This window comes from Oryx dammah, unplaced genomic scaffold, assembly GCF_014754425.2.
Source record: "Oryx dammah isolate SB20612 unplaced genomic scaffold, SCBI_Odam_1.1 HiC_scaffold_23, whole genome shotgun sequence".
In the NCBI taxonomy this organism is placed as follows: Eukaryota; Metazoa; Chordata; class Mammalia; order Artiodactyla; family Bovidae; genus Oryx; species Oryx dammah.
The window spans coordinates 73,295,992-73,319,481 of NW_024070207.1; the positions used below are offsets into that span (position 1 = coordinate 73,295,992).

General features: G+C 38.6%; 1 protein-coding gene across 2 annotated transcripts in view; it reads right to left on the reverse strand.

The window, feature by feature from the left end:
- EDA (ectodysplasin A) overlaps positions 1-23,490 on the reverse strand; it is a 358,319-nt gene that overhangs the window by 69,206 nt on the left and 265,623 nt on the right. For both annotated transcript variants that reach the window (XM_040265762.1, XM_040265761.1), the window contains exon 2: positions 22,707-22,812. In XM_040265762.1, coding sequence (XP_040121696.1) covers positions 22,707-22,812 — 106 coding nt within the window. The remainder of the gene's footprint in view (positions 1-22,706; positions 22,813-23,490) is intronic.

A 23,490-nucleotide genomic window follows, 5' to 3' on the forward strand; every position in this document is an offset into this window, starting at 1 on the left:
TATGCCAGCAAATTTGGAAAACTCAGCAGTGGCCACAGGACTGGAAAAGGTCAGTTTTCATTCCAATCCCAGAAAAAGGCAATGCCAAAGAATGCTCAAACTACTGCACATTTACACTCATCTCACATGCTAATAAAGTAATGCTCAAAATTCTACAAGCCAGGCTTCAGCAATACATGAACTGTGAACCTCCAGACGTTCAAACTGGTTTTAGAAAAGGCAGAGGAACCAGAGATCAAACTGCCAACATCTGCTGGCTCATGGAAAAAGCAAGAGAGTTCCAGAAAAACATCTATTTCTGCTTTATTGACTATGCCAAAGCCTTTGACTGTGTGGATCACAATAAACTGTGGAAAATTCTGAAGGAGATGGGAATACCAGACCACCTCACCTGCCTCTTGAGAAACCTGTATGCAGAACAGGAAGAAACAGTTAGAACTGGACATGGAACAACAGACTGGTTCCAAATAGGAAAAGGAGTACGTCAAGGAAAACAGCATAGAGGTTCTTTAAAAAAGTAAAATTAGAGCTACCATATGATCCAGCAATCTGATTCCTGGTTATAAATTAGAAAAAAATGAAAACTCTGATTGAAAAAGATACAGGTACCTCAATGTTCACAGCAACTCAATTTACAAGAGCAAAGAAATTTACAATAGCCACAAAAAACTACAATAGCGAAGACATGGAAACAACTCAATTGCCCATCAATGCATGATTAGCTTAAGACGTGACACACACACACATCGAATATTACTCAGCCATAAAAAAGAATGGAGTATTGCCATTTGCAGCAACATGGATGGACCTAGAGAATATTAGACTTGGTAAAGTAAGTCAGACAGAGAAAGACAAATATTATATGATATCACTTATACCTGGAATCTGAAAAATGATACAAATGAATCTATATAGAAAATACAAACAGATTCACAGTTATAGAAAACAAACATGGGTAACAGATGGGAAAGGGCAGGGGGAGGAATAAATTAGAAATATGAGATGAGATTAACAAACTACTATATATAAGATGGATAAGGAACAAGGATTTTCTATGTAGCATAGCGACTTCCTTGGTATTTCAGTGGTTAAGACTCCATGTTTCCACTGCAGGGGTACAGGTTCAATCCCTGGTAAGGGAACTAAGATCCTGCATGCACAGAAAACTATATTGAAAATCTTTTAATAACTTATAATGGAAAATAATTTGAAAAAATATGTAACTGAATCATGTTGCTATACACCTGAAACTAACACAATATTGTAAATCAACTATACTTAATGAACAATGACAGACACTTCACATCCACTATAGATGGCTCTAAAGTAAAAGACAGATAATAACAAGTGTTGATGATGGCATAGAGAAACTGGAGCCCTCATATACTCTAGTGGGCGCATAAAATGATGCAGCTACTTTGGAAAACAGTCTAGAAGTTCTTAAAAGTTAAAACATTGAGTTATCATCACTTGACCCAGAAATTCTACTTCTGGATATATACTTCTGCTCTGCTCTGCTAAGTCACTTCAGTCGTGTCTGACTCTGTGTGACCCCAGAGGGCAGCCCACCAGTCTCCCCCATCCCTGGAATTCTCCAGGCAAGAACACGGGAGTGGGCTGCCATTTCCTTCTCCAATGCAGGAAAGTGAAAAGTGAAAGTGAAAGTGAAGTCGTGCCCAACCCTCAGCGACCCCATGGACTGCAGCCTACCAGGCTCCTCCATCCATGGGCTTTTCCAGGCAAGAGTACTGGAGTGGGGTGCCATTGCCTTCTCCGGGATGTATACTTAAGAAAGATGAAAACACATTTTCATTAAAGACATGTGCATGGATGTTCATAGCAGCATTATTCATGACAACCCAGAGAGTAAACAACTCAAATGTCCATCAGCTGATGAATGGATAAAATATGGTATAGCCACACAATGGAATATTATTCATCCATAAAAGAACGAAGTATGGATTCATGGTTCAATATGGATCAACAATGAAGTCACTATGCTAACTGAAACAAACCAGATTCATAAGGACAAATATTCCACTTATATGAGGTACCTGGAGTTGTCAAATTCATAGAGACAGAAAGTAGAATAGTGGTTACCATGAACAGGTGGGAGTGGAGAGTGGGAAGTAATAGTTTAATGAATACAGTTTCTCTTTGAGGGGAGGAAAAGGTTTTGATAACATAGAATTATAACGGTTGCACAATGTTGTGAGTGTACTTTTGCCACTGAATTGTATCCCTAAAAATAGTTAAAATGGTAAATTTCCTGTTATATATATTTTGCTACAATGAAAAAGGAATGAACCTTTATACATGCTACAAAAATGGATAAACTTTTGAAAACATTATACTAAGAGAAGTCAGACACAAAAGACCATATATCATATGAGTTCACTGATATGATATGTCCATAATACATATATCTGTTGAGATTAGTGGCTGCCTAGGGTTAGGAACTAAAAAGCATCTTAATGAAAGTGAAAGTGGAGAGTGAAAAAGTTGGCTTAAAGCTCAACATTCAGAAAACGAAGATCATCGCATCTGGAACCATCACTTCATGGGAAATAGATGGGGAAAAAGTGGAAACAGTGTCAGACTTTATTTCTTTGGGCTCCAAACTCAATGCAGATGGTGACTGCAGCCATGAAATTAAAAGACGCTTACTCCTTAGAAGAAAACTATGACCAACCTAGATAGCATATTGAAAAGCAGAGACATTACTTTGCCAACAAAGGTCCATCTAGTCAAGGGTATGGTTTTTCCTGTGGTCATGTATGGATGTGATAGTTGGACTATGAAGAAAGCTGAGCACCGAAGAATTGATGCTTTTGAACTGTGGTGTTGGAGAAGACTCCTGAGAGTCCCTTGGACTGCAAGGAGATCCAACTAGTCCATTCTGAAGGAGATCAGCCCTGGGATTTCTTTGGAAGGAATGATGCTGAATCTGAAACTCCTGTACTTTGGCCACCTCATGTGAAGAGTTGACTCATTGGAAAAGACTCTGATGCTGGGAGGGATTGGGGGCAGGAGGAGAAGGGGGCGACAGACGATGAGATGGCTGATGTCATCACTGACTTGACGGACGTGAGTCTGAGTGAACTCCAGGTGTTGGTGATGGACAGGGAGGCCTGGTGCGCTGTGATTCATGGGGTTGCAAAGAGTCAGACATGACTGAGCGACTGAACTGAACTGAACTGAACTGAGGGTTAGGAGAGGTAATGGAGGAGTTCGGGAATGACAGCTAAAGGGTTTCTTTCTGTGTTGTTAAAAATATTCTAAAATTGATTTTGCTGGTTGTCATGCAACTCTGTGAACATTCTAAAAACTACCTAGTTGTACATATTAAATGGGTGAATTACATAGTGTGTGACTTTTATCTCAATTTAAGCTGCTCTTTAAAAAATGAGGATTACAACAGTAAATGGTAAGTGAGCAATATATTACTTCGGTACATTGGGGTTTTGCTGTGTATGTTATATTAACATATTTTTATTACTATGTTTAGCCATTTTAATAACATGTTCTATTTTAATTTTTTAAAAAGATAAAAGCTATCTAATATTTTCTCAAATAAACTACATTTGTGTCTAAAGCCTGGCATGTTTTATTATATTGACAAAGGCCAAAGTACCTTGATACTATATCCAACAAACTACAAAAGAAGCCAATAGGAAATGAATGTTCTTCTGCAGGTTGGAACCGCAAATAAAATCACATCTTAAGAACCTCATATTTATATAGTGCTTAATTTACAAAGTACTTTGTGATATATTTCTGATGTACTGATCCTGTTAATATTCTTGTGAGGTGATCAGGATGGGTGTTAGACCATACCTTCCCTTGCCCAAGAAATTAAATAAATGTTTGATCCACCTAAGTCCCACAGCTGAACTGGATCTGAATTATTCATCTATTGTCAACCAATGCTCTATCTAGCCTATCATTCTATTCAATAAATTAGATCACACAGTGCTGCATAAACAGGACACATGTCTATATAGCAAGAGCAAAACTAAAAATGTGAAAAATATATAAATAAGGTATTAACATAAAGAAGTCTCACAAATTGTCCATTAGTGTTTTGAACTTCAGTTCATCTTTTTGTGATCTCTAAACAAGTACACAATTTTATGTGCACATATGGCTTTTAAATAAGGCATAAATAGCATAAGACAAACTTGGACAAGGCTTGGGGCACATGGTTTCTAGGTAATAATTTTGTTAAGTATTTTCTGAACATGTGCATTGTATTACTTTGGAATTAAATCTAGACATGGTCTCTTACTTCAGCGAACCGTCAATCTAATGGGAGGAGGAGGAGGCAAGACAAAAATAGGTGACCAATAAAGAAATTTGGATTGAGGAGTAAAGAGAGTCAGGTTAGAAGAAAAATGATAATGAACTGGAGGGTCGATAGGATGTCTCTGAACAATGACAGAGTTTCAGGAAAGTCTTGGAATGCCTAGTTCAGATCTGACATTTCACAGTAAGAGAGAGGAAAGAGATCCTAATAGGACAACAGTAACAGGGCAGTTTGTATTTTTCTCCACACAGGTCTCAACAAATGCAAAAACTACAATCATACAGAATATGATTTAAAAATTAATTGGCATGTTTCTTAACAATATGAAGTTGAATGAATTTATTTCATTGAATGGACAACAAGGAAAAATGTCAAATTATTTGATATTTGTTCCAAGAAATGGGTTTCTCAGGTGGCGCTAGAGGTGAAGAACCCACCTGCCAATGCAGGAGACATAAGAGGCACGAGTTCCATCCCTGGATCACAGTTGGGAAGATCCCCTGGAGGAGGGCATGGCAACCTACCCCAGAATTATTCCCTGGAGAATCCCATGGACAGAGGAACCTGGCAGGCTCCATAGGGTGTCAAAGAGTCGAACAGTCCATAGGGTCACAAAGAGTTGGACGAGACTGAAGCACCTTAGTATGTACACATGCCAAGAAACACATCCAAACTCTTTGAACTTATTAATCAATAATGTGAACAAAGAAAATAGTTTCTGTAATCTCCATGGCAATTAGCCCACCTAGGGGGAAAAAAAAAGCTTATTTCTTTATCAATGCTTTTTATATAGAGTCTCAGGCAATTTGGAAAGAACATTTTTAAGATCGCAGACATAATCCAACTATCTCTGACCTTTGGATTCCTTTTCCCCCTTACAAATACATCCATTAAACTGCTTCCTCAGAGTAGAGAGAAATCTATGACTAAAGGAAATGGATGCATATTATTTTCTCCAGATCGTTACGCTTCCACCAGAGTCCTGCTTCATTCCCACTGAAAGAAATGATCAGGTACTTTGTTGAGATCGATACACTGAAACAGTGATTCTTAGTTCTGGTTTTACAATATCCCACTGGGACTCTTTGTTTTCCTTCCAGGAGTATATGTAAATTCTTGAAACATTAATTTCAGTTCACTTTAGCTTTTAGTATAAATATATGCCAAATGGCACTTCTTTTGGGGAGGAGAAGGAATCCTGGCAAGGAAAAGAAATACAAAATCCAGCTAACAATAGAGTATTGTGACCCCAGGGATGGGAATAGAAGATTTAGGTGTTTGACATGCACATCAAGACATGACCTTCCATTGCTTCTCTGATGTCAGAGAAAGGGAGAAAGAGGGACAACTTTGATGTTCACATTGTAAAGCCTTAAAAACACATATATCTAGAAATTCTACTTAATTGTCAATAGTGGCTATGTCTGGGACCTGAGGCTGTGGTGTTACTTTCCCTGTGCTACATCATAAATTTCTGTAATGTTTAACTTTGTTTTAAAAGGAGCATGTATTGCTCTTGCATTCATTGAAACTTTCAACTGAGGATTTAGAAGCCCAAAATAAAATTAATCAGAATTATTAAGTCTAAAGAGACAAACTAAATAGTTATAAGCCTGAAAACAGCTGGTTATAGTGTTAAGTGGAGAAGGAAAAGGCAATCCACTCCAATATTCTTGCCTGGAGAATCCCATGAAGAGAGGATCCTGGTGGCTACAGTACATGGGGTCACAAAAGTCAGACATGACTAAATGACTAATATACACACACACATAGTGTAGGACTAATGCTACAGAATTCGTATACCACCACTGTCCAATAGAAACGTAAGCCACACAGTTGAGCCATATATGTAATTTAAAATTTTCTATTAGCCATTATAAAAGCAAAAGAACAATCAGGTGAAATTAATGTTACACTTTAACTCAATATACCCAAAATATTGCTTTTTTTAGGTAGTAAGCTTTTGAAATCTGCTACATATTTTATATTTATGACATATCTTATTTCACATTGGCTCATATAAAAAAGCAGAGACATTTGCCAACAAAGCTCCATCTAGTCAAAGCTATGGTTTTTCCAATAGTCATGTATGGGTGTGAGAGTTGGAACATGAAGAAAGCTGAGAGCTGAAGAATTGATGCTTTTGAACTGTGGTGTTGGAGAAGATTCTTGAGAGTCCTTGGACTGCTAGGAGATCCAACCAATCAAATGTAAAGGAAATCAACCCTGAATATTCATTGGAAGGACTGATGCTGAGGCTGAAACTCCAATACTTTGGCCATCTGATGCAAAGAACTGACTCACTGGAAAAGACCCTGATGCTGGGAAAGATTGAAGGCAGGAAGAGAAGAGAACGACAGAGCATGAGATGGTTGGATGACATCACCGATTCAATTGACATGAGTTTGAGCAGGCTCAAACATACATACATACATTACATAATACATACATAGGCTTTCCTTATTCCCCCAGTTTTATTAAGGTGTAATTGACATATAACATTGTATTCAGTTAAGGTGTACAACAGAATGACTTGATATATGTATAAAGTATGAAATATTTACCACAATGTTTTAGGTTAACATCCATCACCACACATAATTATAATTATTTTTCTTGTGAGGAAAACCTGTAAGATCTACTAGTAGCAATTTTCAGATATACAATACAACATTGTTAGCTATAGTCACTATGGTGTACATTACATCCCCAGGATTTCTTAATCTTGTAACTGAAAGTTCATACTTCTTGACCACCTTCGCCCATTTCCCCAATTACCTACCCTTGGCATCTGGCAACCACTAATCTGTTCTGTCTCTTTGAATATGTTTTTTTTTAAGATGCCAAATATGAGTGACATTATATAATACTTGTCTTTCTCTGTCTAGTTTTTTCCACTTAGCATAACACCCTCAAGGTCCATCAGGTTGCAAAATGGCAAGATTTTCTTCTATTTTATGGCTCAATAATATTCCATTTTATTATTGGGGTACCCAGGTGGCTCAGAGGGTGAAGAATCTGCCTGCAAAGCAAGAGATGCAGGAAAAGTGGATTCAATCCCTGGGTTAGGAAAATCCCCTGGAGAAGGGAATGGCAACCCACTCCAGTATTCTTGCCTGGAGAATTCCAAGGACAGAGGAACCTGGTGGGCTACAGTCCATAGAGTCTCAAAGAGTTGGATACAACTGAAACAACTGAGCATGCACATATACATATGTATATATACACCACATTTTCTTTATCCATTCATCTGTTGAATGAGACTTATGCTGTTTCTATGTTTTGGCTATTGTAAATAGTGCTACAGTGAATATAGGAGTACAGATATCTCTTCACAATAGTACTTTAGTTTCCTTTGGATATATACCTAGAACATACATAGGTTTTTTTGTGACAACTTCAACATAGGGGACTTCCTTTTTATAAGCTTAAATATATTGGTAAAATTCATCCTACTACTAAGTGTTGCTACAGTTCATTGGTTTGACTGCTGTGTAATATTTCACAGTATGACTATATTACAGTTTATTCATATACTGTTCTGTTGATGGACATTTAGGTTATTATATTTTTGTTTGCATATTCTTGTCTAAATTTACTATTTTATACACATAACAGTTTCTTTTTGGTAGAGATCTAAGAATTCACAATTCTCACCCAAATGAAACAATTCTATATCAGGTGAGGGAGAAGGCAGGTAGAGATCATGTAGAGAGAGCTTTAGTATGAGTTCGAATGAGTAGGAAGAGCAACAGGTAGGGATGATGTTGCTTGAGGAGGCCCCTAAAACATTGTGAGTTGCAGTTGGTCTTAGTTTTTCTGTCATATTTTCCTCTACTGGGCTGCACTATAGGCAGTTAAAGCTTGGAACAGTAGCAGTGAGTAAAGCCAGGCCCTATTGATAAAGATCAGAAAAATTTTGGCAATGCCAACACATCTACAGAACTAGGGCCCCATCTTCTCAAATGCGCCACCCCTGTCTGGTGCTTGGTGGTCAGTCCCTTTCCTCTTCATCCCATGAATCATCTTTCTGTACTGGGCTATGTGCAGGTATATACTGGAGGCACTGGCAGGGCAAAACAAGAATTTGACTTTTGGTATATATTAAAGCATTCTCTGAGAGTGGGGGAAAGATGGAAAATTCTAAAATAGAGAGCTGTTTTTCTGTCCTAGCCTATACTAAGTTCATCACTATGAGCACAGTAAAAATAACCTCTAGGAGTTGGAGCTTAGAATAGCTGGTTCTAATGAAAAAACACAAATCTCAGATTGTTAGCTAGATCAGCTATGAGGGACTGATTCTGATTTAAGAGAGGTTGATGAATTTATATAAAGTTAGGACAGAGAAACAGCAATAGGAAGTTCAGGGTCTAAACCAAGAGCCTGGCAATGATGAAAGAGAGAATTACACAGGTGCATGTAATTACACAGGGGATCTAGAACTTAGATTTGCCCAGGGCTTTACATTTTGAAAAGTGCTTATCAAAGCACACTATATTTAATCCCCACAGTAACCCAGTGAAGTAGGTATTACCAATATTGCCACTTTATAGGAACTCAGGCTGAATGATTAATAAGCATGCTCATAAAGTTTCACATCAAGGAAGCAGCAGACCAGCAACCTGAACCCAGGTCCCTAAACGCAAAATGAACAACTGTTTTATTGCCTCAGTGATTTACAACTGAGGTATTAAAGTGTGTTGCTAATACTTTGCTGCTAATAATGATTTATGTATATAAAAACTGGAATAGATTTAATAGTGTTTCTGTAATAGCACCACTCATTTGCATCCTGATAAGGTTTCTTGAGCATGAAAGAAAGGAACCTAGTTATAGCCAGCATGTTAAAAAAAATGCATAGAAACTCCAAGAACCTCAGGAAGGCAGACCAGGTACCCCAAGGAGGGAGTCCTGAATGTGAAGTCTACCCAAGCTGTGTATGATGCTGATACACAAGATCTGCCACACTACATATCATAGTAGTCAGAGAAGTAACTACATTTGGTAAATTAAAGGTGAAATAATAATTATAGGCAATGTAATTTTTATTTCTTCATTTGTATTTTTATGTGAGAATGGAACATTGGTACATTGCCCGAAATAGCCCTTTGAATAGTTGTCTGGGCTGGAATAGAACTGGAAAGGACCCACAAGTTGCTCCCTCATGCGCAAATATTTATTACAGCTCCTTCCCTCAATCTCTCAATGACTTACCAAGTATTTGCTTTTATACACAATTCCTGTGGCTTCACAGATATCTGCATCGTTCACTATTTGTCTGTTAAGATCTTCCAAATGCAGCTTTCTCAGTTAAAAGAGGGGAATATGCCTATTATACAGAGCGAAGTAAGATAGAAAGAAAAACACCAATACAGTATATTAACACATATACATGGAATTTACAAAGATGGTAAGGATGATCCCATATGCAAGACAGCAAAAGAGACACAGATGTAAAGAACAGACTGTTGGACTCTGTGGGAGAAGGCAAAGGTGGGATGATATGAGAGAATAGAAACATGTATACTATAATATGTGAAACAGATGGCCAGTCGAGGTTCGATGCATGAGACAGGGTGCTCAGGGCTGGGTCACTGGGATGACCCTGAGGGATAGGATGGGGAGGGAGGTTCTGGAAGGGGAACACATGTACACCCATGGCTGATTCATGTGAATGTATGGCAAAAACCACAATATTGTAAAGTAATTAGCCTCCAATTTAAAAAAAAAAAAAAAAAAGAGGGGGATAGTTTAGCATGGACCTGTAGCAAGTTTTCTTTGAATCTGGAAAGATTCATTAACCACTTGACTGTTTGCTTGTCCTAGCTAGTTGTTGTGCTGAGGTAGAAGGAATCTCTAACTTCGTGTGACTTATCATTCAGCTAGGAAGATGTGAGATGTACATGAAAGAGGTCTACCAAATGAGTTTCAAACATGTACAAAGAAGAAAGTAAACTAAGAAGATGAGGGAGAGAACAAGATGATGGAGGAGTAGGTGGTCGTGGAGAATCTCTCTCTCCACGGATACATCAGGAATACACCTTCAGACACAGAAGTGCCTGCAGAACACCAGCTGAGAGCAGACAGGCAAAATGTCTTGCATCTATGCACACAGGGTTGCTTTGATCATGTCTAACTTAGTGACCCTGTGGACTGTGACCTTCCAGGCTTCTCTGTCAGGGGGGGTTCTCAAGGTGAGAATACTGGAGTGTGTTGGCTAATACTCATTGCCATACCCTTCTACAGGCACTAGTCAAATCCCCTGAATACCTGCTGCTGCCAGAACCCCTGTGACCCAAGCAGGTGCACCACCTCCACATCTGGCCCCCACAGGGGCAATCCAAGCCCTCCAGGGCAGCCTCAGGAGCTAACCCCAGGGACGACCTATGTGCAGAGGTGGAAATAAAACCACAATTAAAACCCAGGGGCAGTATAGCTAAAGAAGAAAACCCAAAACCTTTCCATCAGCTGTACAAGCTCTATGGAATATATAAAAGGCCATTGAGAGCTCCCACAAAAGACAACGTACTAGTTCTGATAGCTGTGGACACTGGAGGTGAGAACACAGAGGAGTAGGACCAGATTAGAATCTGAGCTGCCCCCCACAGCAGGTCCAGAGACCAGCAAAGTGTTGGAAGGCATCCGGCTTTACAACAAATGTTAAAGGGACTTATATAGTCAAGAAATACAAGAGAAGAAAAAAAATCTACAAAATGAGTTCAGTTTGTTCACTCAGTTGTGCCCAACTCTTTGTGACCCCATGGACTGCAGTACGCCAGGCCTCCCTGTTCATCACCAACTCCCAGAGTTTACTCCAAACAAAATTAAGAAAATGGCAATAGGAATATATATATACATCAATAATTACTTTAAATGTAAATGGTTTAAATGTTCCAACCAAAAGACACAGACTGGCTGAATGGATACAAAAACAAGACCCATATATATGCTATCTACAAGAAACCTAATTCAGACCTAAAGACACATATAGACTGAAAGTAAGAGGATAGAAAAAAATATTCCATACAAATGGGAAGCAAAAGAAAGTGGGAGTAGCAATCCTCATATCAGACAAAATAGGCCTTAAAATAAAGAAGATTACAAGAGCTAAGGAAGGACACTACATATTGATTAAGGGATCAATCCAAGAGGAAGACATAACAATTGTAAATATCTATGAACCCAACATAGGAGCACCTCAATACATAAGGCAAACACTAACAGACCTAAAAGGAGAAATTGACACTAACACAATAATAGTAGGAGACTTTAACACCCCACTCATACCAATAGACAGATCATCAAAGCAGAAAAATTAATAAGGAAACACAAGTCTTAAATGATGAGATGGAGCTCATTGATATCTTCAGGACATTCAATGAAAAGGCAAAAGAATAGACCTTCTCAAGTGCACATGGAACATTCTCCAGGATAGAGCACATCCTGGGTCACAAATCAAATCTCAGTAAATTTAAGAAAATTGAGATCGTATCAAGCATCTTCTCCAACCACAATGCTATGAGACTAGATACCAATTACAAGAAAAAAACTGTAACAAAATTAGAACTGAAAAAGGAGAGGTTACAACAGACAATTCAGAAATACAAAGGATTATAAGAGACTATCATGAACAACTATATGACAATAGACAGCCTGGAAGAAATGGACAGATTCTTAGAGTAGTTCAATCTTCCAAGACTGAACCAGGAAGAAATAGAAATTATGAACAACCCAATCACAAGCACTGAAATTCAAGCTGTGATCAAAAATCTCCCAAAAACAAAAGCTCAGGACCCGATGGCTTCACAGGAGAATGATATCAAACATTTAGAGAAGAGCTAATGCCTATCCTTCTAAAACTCTTTCCAAAAATTGCAGAGGAAGGAACACTTCCAAACTCATTCTATGAGGCCGCCATCACCTTGATACCCAAACTAGACAAAGACAGCACACAAAAAAGAAAACTACAGGCCAATATCACTGATGAACATAGATGCAAAAATCCTCAACAAAATTTTAGCAAACAGAATTCATCAACACACTGAAAAGTTCACACACCATGATCAAGTTGGGTTTATTCCAGGAATGCTAGTCTTCTTCAATATACACAAAACAATCAATGCGATACACCATATTAACAAATTGAAAGATAAAAACCATATGATAATCTCAATAGAGGCATAAAAAGCCTTTGACAAAATTCAGAACTCATTTATGATTAAAACTCTTACAAAAATGGGCATAGAAGGAACATACTTCAACATAGTAAAGGCCATATATGATAAGCCTATGGCAAACATTATTCACGGTGGTGAAACACTGAAAGCATTCCCCATAAGATCAGGAACAAGACAAGGGTATCCACATTCCCTAGTATTATTCAACATAGTTCTGGAAGTCCTAGCTACAAAAATCAGAGAAGAAAAAGAAATGAAACGAATCCAGATCAGAAAAGAAGAAATAAAGCTCTCACTGTTTGCAGATGACATGATACTGTACTGAAAAAACCCTAAAGATACTATAAGAAAATTACTAGAGGTAATCAGTGAATTTAGCAAAGTTGCAGGATACAAAATCAATACACAGAAATTACTCGCATTTCTATATACTAACAATGAAAAATCAGAAAGAGAAATTAAGGAATCAATCCCCTTCACCATTGCAACAAAAAGAATTAAGTATCCAGGAATAAACTAACCTAAGAAGACAAAAGAAATGTATACAGAAAATTATAAGACACTAATGAAAGAAATCAAAGATGACATAAATGGATGGAAAGATATTCCATGTTCCTGGGTAGGAAGAATCAATATTATGAAAATGACTATACTCCCAAATGCAATCAACAGATTCAATATGATCGTTATCAAATTACCAATGGCATTTTCCACAGAACTAGAACAAAAAATTTCACAGTTCATATGGAAACCCCAAAGACCCTGAATACCAAAGCAGTCTTGAGAAAGAAGAATGGAGCTGGAGGATTTACACTTCCTGACTTCAGATTATACTACAAAGCTACAGTCATCAAACTGTATAGTACTGGAACAAAAACAGAAATATAGACCAATGGAACAAGATAGAAAGCCCAGAAATAAACACATGCACCTATGGGTACCTTATTTTTGACAAAGGAGGCAAAATATACAGAAGGGCAAAGACAGCCTCTTCAATAAATGGTGCTGGGAAAACTGGACAGCTACATGTAAAAGAATAAATTAGAACACTTCCTAACACCATACACAAAGATAAACTCAAAATGGATTAAAGACCTACAGGTAAGACCAGAAATTATAAAACTCTTAGAGGAAAACATAGGCAGAACACTCGATGACATAAATCAAAGCAAGATCCTCTATCACACACCTCCTAGAGTAACAGAAATAAAAACAAAAGTAAACAAGTGGAACCTGATTAAACTGAAAACTTTTTGCACAGCAAAGGAAACTATAAGCAAGGTGAAAAGACAACCCTCAGAATGGGAGAAAATAATATCAAATGAAACAACTGACAAAGGATTCATTTCCAAAATAAACAAGCAGCTCATACAACTCAATACCAGAAAAACAAATAACCCAATCAAAAAGTAGGAAAAAGACCTAAACAGGCATTTCTCCAAAGAAGACATACAGATGGCTATCAAACAAATGAAAAGATGTTCAATATTGCTCATAATTAGAGAAATGCAAATCAAAACTACAATGAGATATCACCTCACCCTGGTCAGAATGGCCATCATCAAAAGGTATACAAACAATAAATGCTGGAGAAGGTGTGGAGAAAAGGGAACGTTCTTGCACTGTTGGTGGGAATGTAAATTGATACAGCCACGATGGAAGAAGATATGGAGATTCCTTAAAAAACTAGGAATGAAACCACCATATGACCCAGCAATCCCACTCCTAGGCATATAACCTGAGGAAACCAAAATTGGAAAAGACACACGTATGCCAATGTTCACTGCAGCACTATTAAGCAACCTAAATGTCCATCAACAGATGAAATATCAATAACTTCAGATATGTAGATGACAAATCTATATGCAAGTCAAGAAGCAACAGTTAGAACTGGGCATGGAACAATAGACTGGTCCAAAATAGGGTAAGGAGTACATCAAGGTTGTATATTGTCACCCTGCTTATTTAACTTACATGCAGAGTACATCACACAAAATGCCGGGCTGGATGAAGCACGAGCTGGAATCAAGGTTGCTGGGATAAATATCTATAATCTCAGATAAGCAGATGACACCAACCTAATAGCAGAAAGGGAGGCAGAACTAAAGAGCTTCTTGATGAAGTTGAAAGGAGAGTGAAAAAGCTGGCTTAAAACTCAACATTCAAGAAAATAAAGATCATGGCATCCAGTCCCATAGCTTCATGGCATATGAAAGGGTAAACAATGGAAACAGTGAACGACTTTATATTCTTGGGCTCCAAAATCATTGTGGAGAGTGACTAAAGGCATGAAATTAAAAGAAGCTTCCTCCTTGGACGAAAAGCTATGACAAACCTAGACAGCAATTAAAAATCAGAGACATTACTTTGCTGACAAAGGTCTGTCTAGTTAAAGCTTGGTTTGTCCAGTAGTCACATATGGATGTGAGAGTTGGATCATAAAGAAGGCTGAGCACCAGAGAACTGACACTTTTGAACTGTGATGTGGAGAAGACTCTTGAGAGTCCCTTAGATTGCAAGGAGATCAAACCAGTCAATCCTAAAGGAAATCAATCCTGAATATTCATTCCAAGGACTGATGCTCAAGCTGAAGCTCCTGTACTTTGGCCAGCTGATGCAAAGAACTGACTCACTGGAAAAGACCCTGATGCTGGGAAATATTGAAGCAACAAGAGATCGGGATGATGGGGGATGAGATGGTTGGATACCATCACCGACTTGATGGACATGACTTCAAGCAAGCTGTGGGAGATGAAGGATAGGGAAGCCTGGCGTGCTCTAGGCAATGGGGTCACAAAGAGGTGGACATGACTGAGTGACTGAACAACAAACCAAAAGGCTTAGTGAGGTTGGTGCTAGCCTTCTCTTACATGTGTAGAGTAAGAAGCCTCAGTGGATTGAGATTTTATTCCACAATCATTGGGTTTCATTCTCCCCCCTTTTGTGGTTTTAGGTTATGTTCTGGGTGTTGGAGATTGCTAAATAAAAGAGCTCTGAACTAATCAGGGTATATTGAGAATAATCATGTTTTGTTTATGAAACTCTTTTTGTGTATATTTCTCCAAGATGGACAAAAACATATGTAACAAACTATCAATAGCAATAGCAGTTTGTAATATCCAACTTTTTAATTCTTTAATTCTTAATTAATTGGTGGGATAAGAAAAAGAGAATTCTTAAGACAAACCTTATTTAAAATAAATACTCTACCTGAATCTTTAACACCAATTTATATCTTTCTAAGTACTTTAGTATGTATTATCTTTTTGATCATCACATTCCTGTTAGATATGCAAGATAGCTTCTTTTCTCAAGTATAAAAGTGGTGATCAGATTATAATATTTGAGATAAAGTATTCTCATTTATTCTATCCATAACCTGAGAAATAGATGGGTTAGTACTATTCTCATTTTACTTTTTTAATGAAACAAGTAAAGTGTTTATTAAGAGGGAAAAAAAGTACAGTACATTTGGATAGACAGGTGGGTGGACTCAGGGATAATCATGTTGATGTGATCACTAATCTAGAGCCAGACATCTTGGAATGTGAAGTCAAGTGGGCCTTAGAAAGCATCACTACAAACAAAGCTGGTGGATGTGATGGAATTCCAGTTGAGCTGTTTCAAATCCTGAAAGATGATGCTGTGAAAGTGCTGCACTCAATATGCCAGCAAGTTTGGAAAACTCAGCAGTGGGCACAGGACTGGAAAAGGTCAGTTTTCATTCCAATTCCAAAGAAAGGCAGTGCTAAACAATGCTCAAACTATCACACAATTGCACTCATCTCACATGTTAGTAAAGTAATGCTCAAAATTCTCCAAGCCAGGCTTCAGCAATACGTGAACTGTGAACTCCCTGATGTTCAATCTGGTTTTAGAAAAGGCAGAGGAACCAGAGATCAAATGGCCAACATCTGCTGGATCATGGAAAAAGCAAGAGAGTTCCAGAAAAACATCTATTTCTGCTTTATTGACTATGCCAAAGCCTTTGACTGTGTGGATCACAATCAACTGTGGAAAATTCTGAAAGAGATGGGAATACCAGACCACCTAACCTGCCTCTTGAGAAATCTGTATGCAGGTCAGGAAGCAATAGTTAGAACTGGACATGGAACAACAGACTGGTTCCAAATAGGAAAAGGAGTACGTCAAGGCTGTATATTGTCACCCTGCTTATTTAACTTCTATGCAGAGTACATCATGAGAAACACTGGATTGGAAGAAACACAAGCTGGAATCAATATTGCCGGGAGAAATATCAATAACCTCAGATATGCAGATGACACCACCCTTATGGCAGAAAGTGAAGAGGAGCTAAATAAAAAGCCTCTTGATGAAAGTGAAAGAGGAGAGTGAAAAAGTTGGCTTAAAGCTCAACATTCAGAAAATGAAGATCCTGGCATCTGGTCCCATCACTTCATGGGAAATAGATGGGGAAACAGTGGAAACAGTGTCAGACTTTATTTTTGGGGGCTCCAAAATCACTGCAGATGGTGACTGCAGCCATGAAATTAAAAGACGCTTACTCCTTGGAAGAAAAGTTATGACCAACCTAGATAGCTTATTCAAAAGCAGAGACATTACTTTAAATTTAAATATGTGACATGTAATATAAAATTTGATCGTTGGAAGCATGTAATTCATACTTCAAAATTTGATCTTTTCAGTGTAGTTTTTTTTAAGAGTACTGAAGTATACCTGAAATTTGAGGAGACAATCAAAATGCTATATTTATAATAACTGAATATACTCTCAGGAGATATCATGAAGTTATCAGGAAAAACACATTCTTTTTCCATTTCCTTTTTAAGAAATCATATTTCTAAACAGATTAGAATCAAAACATAGCAAATTAACAAGTCAATCTTCCTGCTCTTCTGTCACAGTATAAGATAATGATGCGCCGAGTTTCATCTATAAAGATGACACTACTAACTTTCTGGCAGCAGGCCAAGTCCGTGAGTTGTTTTGCTACAGGGGGAATATTTGCACAAAGCCATCTTTCCCCCAGTAAACCATTTGACAAATAGCAAAGATTGGTCAGATTCCCCCTCGTTAGGGTATATAGAAACACCGTGAGGTTAGACCCTAAACAACTTAACTAATGCACCACATTACTAGGTTCATTAAAGGGATGCATACTGAAAGAAGTGGTAAAATGCAGGCAAGATTCATAAGCTCACACCAAAGCACCCCTCTTACTTCCCCATCTCAAAAATAGCTTTCTCTACATTTCTGAACATGTTAATGACATAGGATCTGTCTTCTAATTCAGTTTGGAGTCCTCAACAAGAGAGAAGGTAGGGTTAATCACCATTTCTAAATTACCCTGTGGGTCTAAATGGTGCTACTCTGCACCAGAGATGAGTAAGAAGAAGATCAAGAAAATTAAGTTAAGAATCACTGTACATGGCTCATGTTTGTAAACAAAGAAGAATTACATTTGCCTTGCTAATATTTATTTGCCAAGTGTTTGGAGAGTAGGGGAGAGATGTAGTGAGATGGGGGAAGATGCCAAGAGAATTTGTGATTAAAATACTATTGATCAAATGCTTGAGTGAGCATTTGAAAGCCCTGAGGTGGTTCTGGGCTTGAGTCAGACTTTCTCTGCCCAAAGGTTCTGGCTTCCTCTCAGTCCGTCCTTTAAGTCTCCTATATTACATATTAGGATTCCTAAACCAAGAAGAGAGTCAAAAAAACCTAGGGGATTAGCTAGGCTTTGCACTTGCTATTCCCTTTGTCAGAAATGCACCTTCTACTTTTCTTCATCGAAGTCCCATTCATCCTCCAAAATCTAATTCAAATGTCAACTTATTCATTCAAATACACATGCCTATGCTTGGGGCTGGTACACGGGGATGACCCAGAGAGATGTTGTGGGGAGGGGGGTAGGAGGGGGGTTCATGTTTGGAAATGCATGTACACCCGTGGTGGATTCATGTCAATGTATGGCAAAACCAATACAGAATTGTAAAGTAAAATAAAAAATAAATAAACTAAAAAAAAATAAAATGTACTGTAGCAAAAGGAAAAAAAAAAAACCAAACAAATTCACCAGGCCTGGTATGTGCTAGCTATTTCCATTGAGATATACTTAATATTTGACTGGCCTTTCTGTGGCTCTTTCCTCTGTGCTTCCACTGCAATCTTATCATACTTCCATATAAGTACTTACCATCTCTGGGAAGTACTTATAAGATTCTCTCTTATGCACTTACAGAACTAAGGAACCTTATCTTACCCATTTTTGGTATCTCTGGATGTAATATAATACAGTGCCTTGTCCATAGTAGATGGTTAATAAATCTCTAGCTATTCTCCCACTCCCTTTCATTTATATTCTCTATTTTCTACCTACTCATATGATTTGATTCTCAGTCTTTCTTTCCCTATTACTTTACTCAAACTGCTCTGACCATACTTCTTACTGAATTCAACGGATGGACGAGACACACTTCTTCTATCGGACTTGCTAAATTGGTAAAATATAAGCTTAGAGCTGCTAGCAGCTATTTCTGCCACCTTATAGGGAGAAACTGCCTGAAGAAAGAGGCTAATACAAAGAGAAGCAGAATTGAGAAAGTCCTGAGGACATAATTTTTTTTTTTTTAGTTGCACTGGATCTTTGTTACTGGGCATAGGCTTTCTCTAGTTGCAGTGAGTGGGGGGCTACTCTTCATTTGTGTACATGGGCTTCTCCTCATGGTGGCTTCTCTTGCTGTGAAGCACAGGCTCTAGGCACAGGGGTTTCAGTAGTTGCAGCACGCAGGCTAAGTTGTGGCACACAGCTTAGCTGTCTCATGGTATGTGGAATCTTCCTGGACCAGGGATCAAATCTGTGTTACTTGCATTGGCAGGAGGATTCCTATCCACTGTACCACCAGGGAAGTCCCTTATGACATTATTTGAGCCACAAGATTCAGCCATGTTTTCAGCCAGCTTTGTCAGAGACTTTATAGTTAGAAACAAGCCAATAAAATCCTTGTTGATGTTGTTTAGTCACTAAGTCATGTCCGACTCTCGTGACCCCATGGACTGTAGCCCATCAGGCTCCTCCATCCATGGGTTTTCCCAGGCAAGAAATACTGGAGTGGGTTGCCATGCTCTTCTTCAAGGAATCTTCCCGACCCAGGGATTGAATCTGCGTCTCTTGCACTGGCAGTTGAATTCTTTACCACTGAGCCACCAGGGAAGCCCCAATAAACCCTATACCCTCTTAAAAATAAAACAAAACAAAACAAACCTTAATCCCATTTAGGTCAGCTATCTCTCACTTATAACTGAGAAAGTCCTAACATAGTTAATCATCTCCATATCTATATTTCCAGTCCAGATATTTTTCCTGGGCTTCAGATACATATATCCAGCTATTTATAGGTTTTCTCCTCTTGAATTTCCCATAGATACCTAAAACTTAACCTGTCTAAAATCACACATCTTCACACTCTGATAATTTTTGCAGTAAACAGTACATCACCTTTCCAGAAACCTTGGTGGTTTCCTTGGCTCCTCTTCCCCCCCACCCCCATTATATTACCAAGTCTTTTGCTCTTTACTTCTCAATATTATACTAATATAATCTTTGAAGATTAAAATATATATATACATATTGGATTGCACAACAAGTTTGATGTAGGCACAAAGTGAGCCGCATCTAATGACTGACGAGAGTATGAGGTCAGGAGGAAATTAGATAAGAAGTGCTAAAAATTAATAAGAGACTTTGTCCTTCAACAGACGGAAAAACTATTTTGTTTCAAAACAGAATAAAGACTTTAAAGAAGATCAGTAGCAAAGAATCTGGTGGCCAAATCCAGATAAAGTGGTTTGGGAGAGAGGAGGAAGTTGCCTTCTTTATGAGAAAACTTGGAAAGTCAGATGTAGAGGTAAACTTTAAAAGCCACTGGACTGTAAAAGCCTCTGGGGAGAGGAAGGGAAGACCATGCCCACGACAGAAGGTGATATTGTTCTTACCACCTCTCTTCTCTCTTCTGTAGCAATCAGGGAATATGAAAAATTTTGGTGGTACTGGATGTGGTTCAGAGGAAGAATTGAAGGTGGAAAGATCTACAAACATCACAGAATAAGATAACGAGAGGAAAGTGACCTTGAGTCTTAGTTCTCAGTTTATATATAGGTTTCCCTAGTAGAAGAGCTGGTAAAGAATCCGCCTGCAATGCAGGAGACCCTGGTTTGATTCCAAGGTCAGGAAGATCCCCCAGAGAAGGGATAGGCTACCCAGTCCTATATTCTTGGGCTTCTCTGGTGGCTCAGCTAGTAAAGAATCTGCCTGCAATACAGAAGACCTGGGTTTGATCCCTGGATTGGGAAGATCCCCTAGGGAAGGGAAAGGCTACCCACTCCAGTATTCTGACCTGGAGAATTCCATGGACTGTATAGTTAATGGGGTCACAAAGAGTCAGACATGGCTGAGTGACTTTCGCTTTCCAAAGACTTCCAGGAAACTGGCGAAAAACAGATGGGTGACTCTTACTTCATGGACCACATTTCCTAGGTTCAAACTTGGTCATTAATTATACATAAAATATCTGCCCTAGAGAACAACCCCACTGGTTCAGTCCTCAGTTGAAGGGCTCAAAGCTGTTGCCACCTCCATTGACTGGAAACGTGTGTGTGTGTGTGTGTGTGTGTTCAGTCCTCAGTTGAAGGGCTCAAAGCTGTTGCCACCTCCATTGACTGGAAACGTGTGCGTGTGTGTGTGTGTGTGTGTGTTCAGTTGCTCATCTTCATGACCCTTTGGACTATAGCCCACCAGGCTCCTCTGTCCATGGGGTTTTTCAGGAAAGAATGCTGGAGTGGGTTGCCATTTCCCCCTCCAGGGGATCTTTCCAACCCAGTGTTTAAATCTGTGTCTCCTGCACTGCAGGGGGATTTCTTACCCCTGAGCCTTCAGTGATGCTAAAGAAACACCCTACTTACCTTATTTCTGACTTTTGTCTTTATTGCAGGTTGTTGTTCTGAGCTCTTTTTCAGTCTTCATCCAGCTTTTATCTCTTCTTGTCCCAAGTGACAAACTCTTGGCCCCATTGCATCAATTGCTCATCCCATCTAGAACTGCTTCCATCATTGTACCATTTTTACACTGACAAATGTCAGCTTTAAAAAATCTCATTTTCACTTTCATAAAGTCATATTGCTTTGTAACCCCCTAGAACATATATCTTTGGAAGATTCAGACATGTGCTGTCTTTGAATCTAGATGGTTTTACAATAGCCCAGAGCTATGTGTTCTACAAACTCATATGCCAAAGAGGTATCATTCTATCAATTGACAGAAAGATATTAAAATAGACCAGTTCAAAGACCCTGCCCAGGAACTAGCTCAACATTTTGTTATGCCCCACAAAATGCATTGCTAAACTTGAAACTGCTTCACCTTCAATATGGATGGTTTTCATGCCAAATCATAACTTAGCTAATAGGGCAATCAACATCATTGATTTATCTTACAAACACCAACAACTTGCTAGATGCTAGACTGGATTTGGGGGCTTTACAAAGAGAAATGAATCTCTATAGCCGAGGAACATACAGATGAATTCTAGAGGCCTGGTGGTGGTGGTTTAGTTGCTAAGTTGTGTCTGACTCTTATGACCCCATCAACTGTAGCCTTCCAGGCTCCTCTGTTCATGGGATTCTCTAGGCAAGAATACTGGAGTTGGTTGTCATTTCCTTTTCCAGGGGGATCTTCCTGACCCAGGGATTGAACCTGGGTCTCCTGCATTGCAGGCAGATTCTTTACTGACTGTGCTACGAGGGAAGCCCCAGAGGCATGGTAACTGATACCAATGAAGACAAAATTATCATTGGATTTAACATATCATGTAAGTGCTACCATGGCACAATACTCTGTCAGTTTCAAGAATAGGACTGAATCCTCTTGATGGTCTTAGTAGATATAAGATATCCCTAGGAGAGATGAGGTCTTTATGAGGGTGATCTTGAGAGGTACAAATGCCATCATGGCTCTCAGATACACTAAAGGCTCTCAGATACACTGAAAGGACTAAAGGTATCTGGGGTTGGAGGAGGGAGGATCTTTGTATAGGCAGCTAAGAGTAGATTAGGTAGGTTAGGCTGGGAAAATCTTCTGCAACCTTGATTCTATGGATAATATATGAGATGGTGAAGCATACTTGAAAAAGTAGTTTTTAGAATGGTAGAGTCAGATATGTGGTAAAGGATCACCCAAGCAGACCTACCATCTGCTCCTTCACTGCTTTTGCTTCTTTTATTGCGGCGAACACGCCTACTTTCCTCTTCAGAGTATGACTTTTCTTTAGGGATGAAGAAATTCACAAGGGCCATCTGAAAAATAACGAGTAGATAAGTTAAAGGTTGACACAGTCAACTTTTTTTGTTGTGGTTTAGTCACTAAGTCATATCCAACTCTTTTGCGCCCCATGGACTGCAGCCCACCAGGCTCCTCTGTCCATGGAATTTTCCTGGCAAGAATACTGGAATGGGTTACCATTTCCTTCTCCAGGGGCTCTTCCCAACCCAGGATCAAATACATGTCTCCTACACTGGCAGGTAAATTCTTTACCACTGAGCCACCAGGGAAGCCCCAGTCAACAATAGCCAACAGAAAAAACTGGCTTTCTGTAGACAGTCTGCCTTCACTTTAAATTCAGAGTGTCTAAGATGAATAGATAAAGATGTGGTAAATATATATATATATATAGAGAGAGATGGAATGGAATATACAATGGAGTATTAGTTATAAAAAAGAATGAAACATTGCCATTTGCAGAAACAAGGATGGACCTACAGATTATCATATTAAATGAAGTAAGACAAAGACAAAATCATATGATATTGCTAATATGTGGAATCTTAAAAACAGATACAAATGAGCTTATTTACAAAGCAGAACTAGACTCACAGATATAGAAAACAAACTTATGGTTAAGAAAGGGGAAAGAGGGGGAGGGATAAATTAGGAGTTTGGGATTAATGTATATTCACTACTATATATAGAATAGA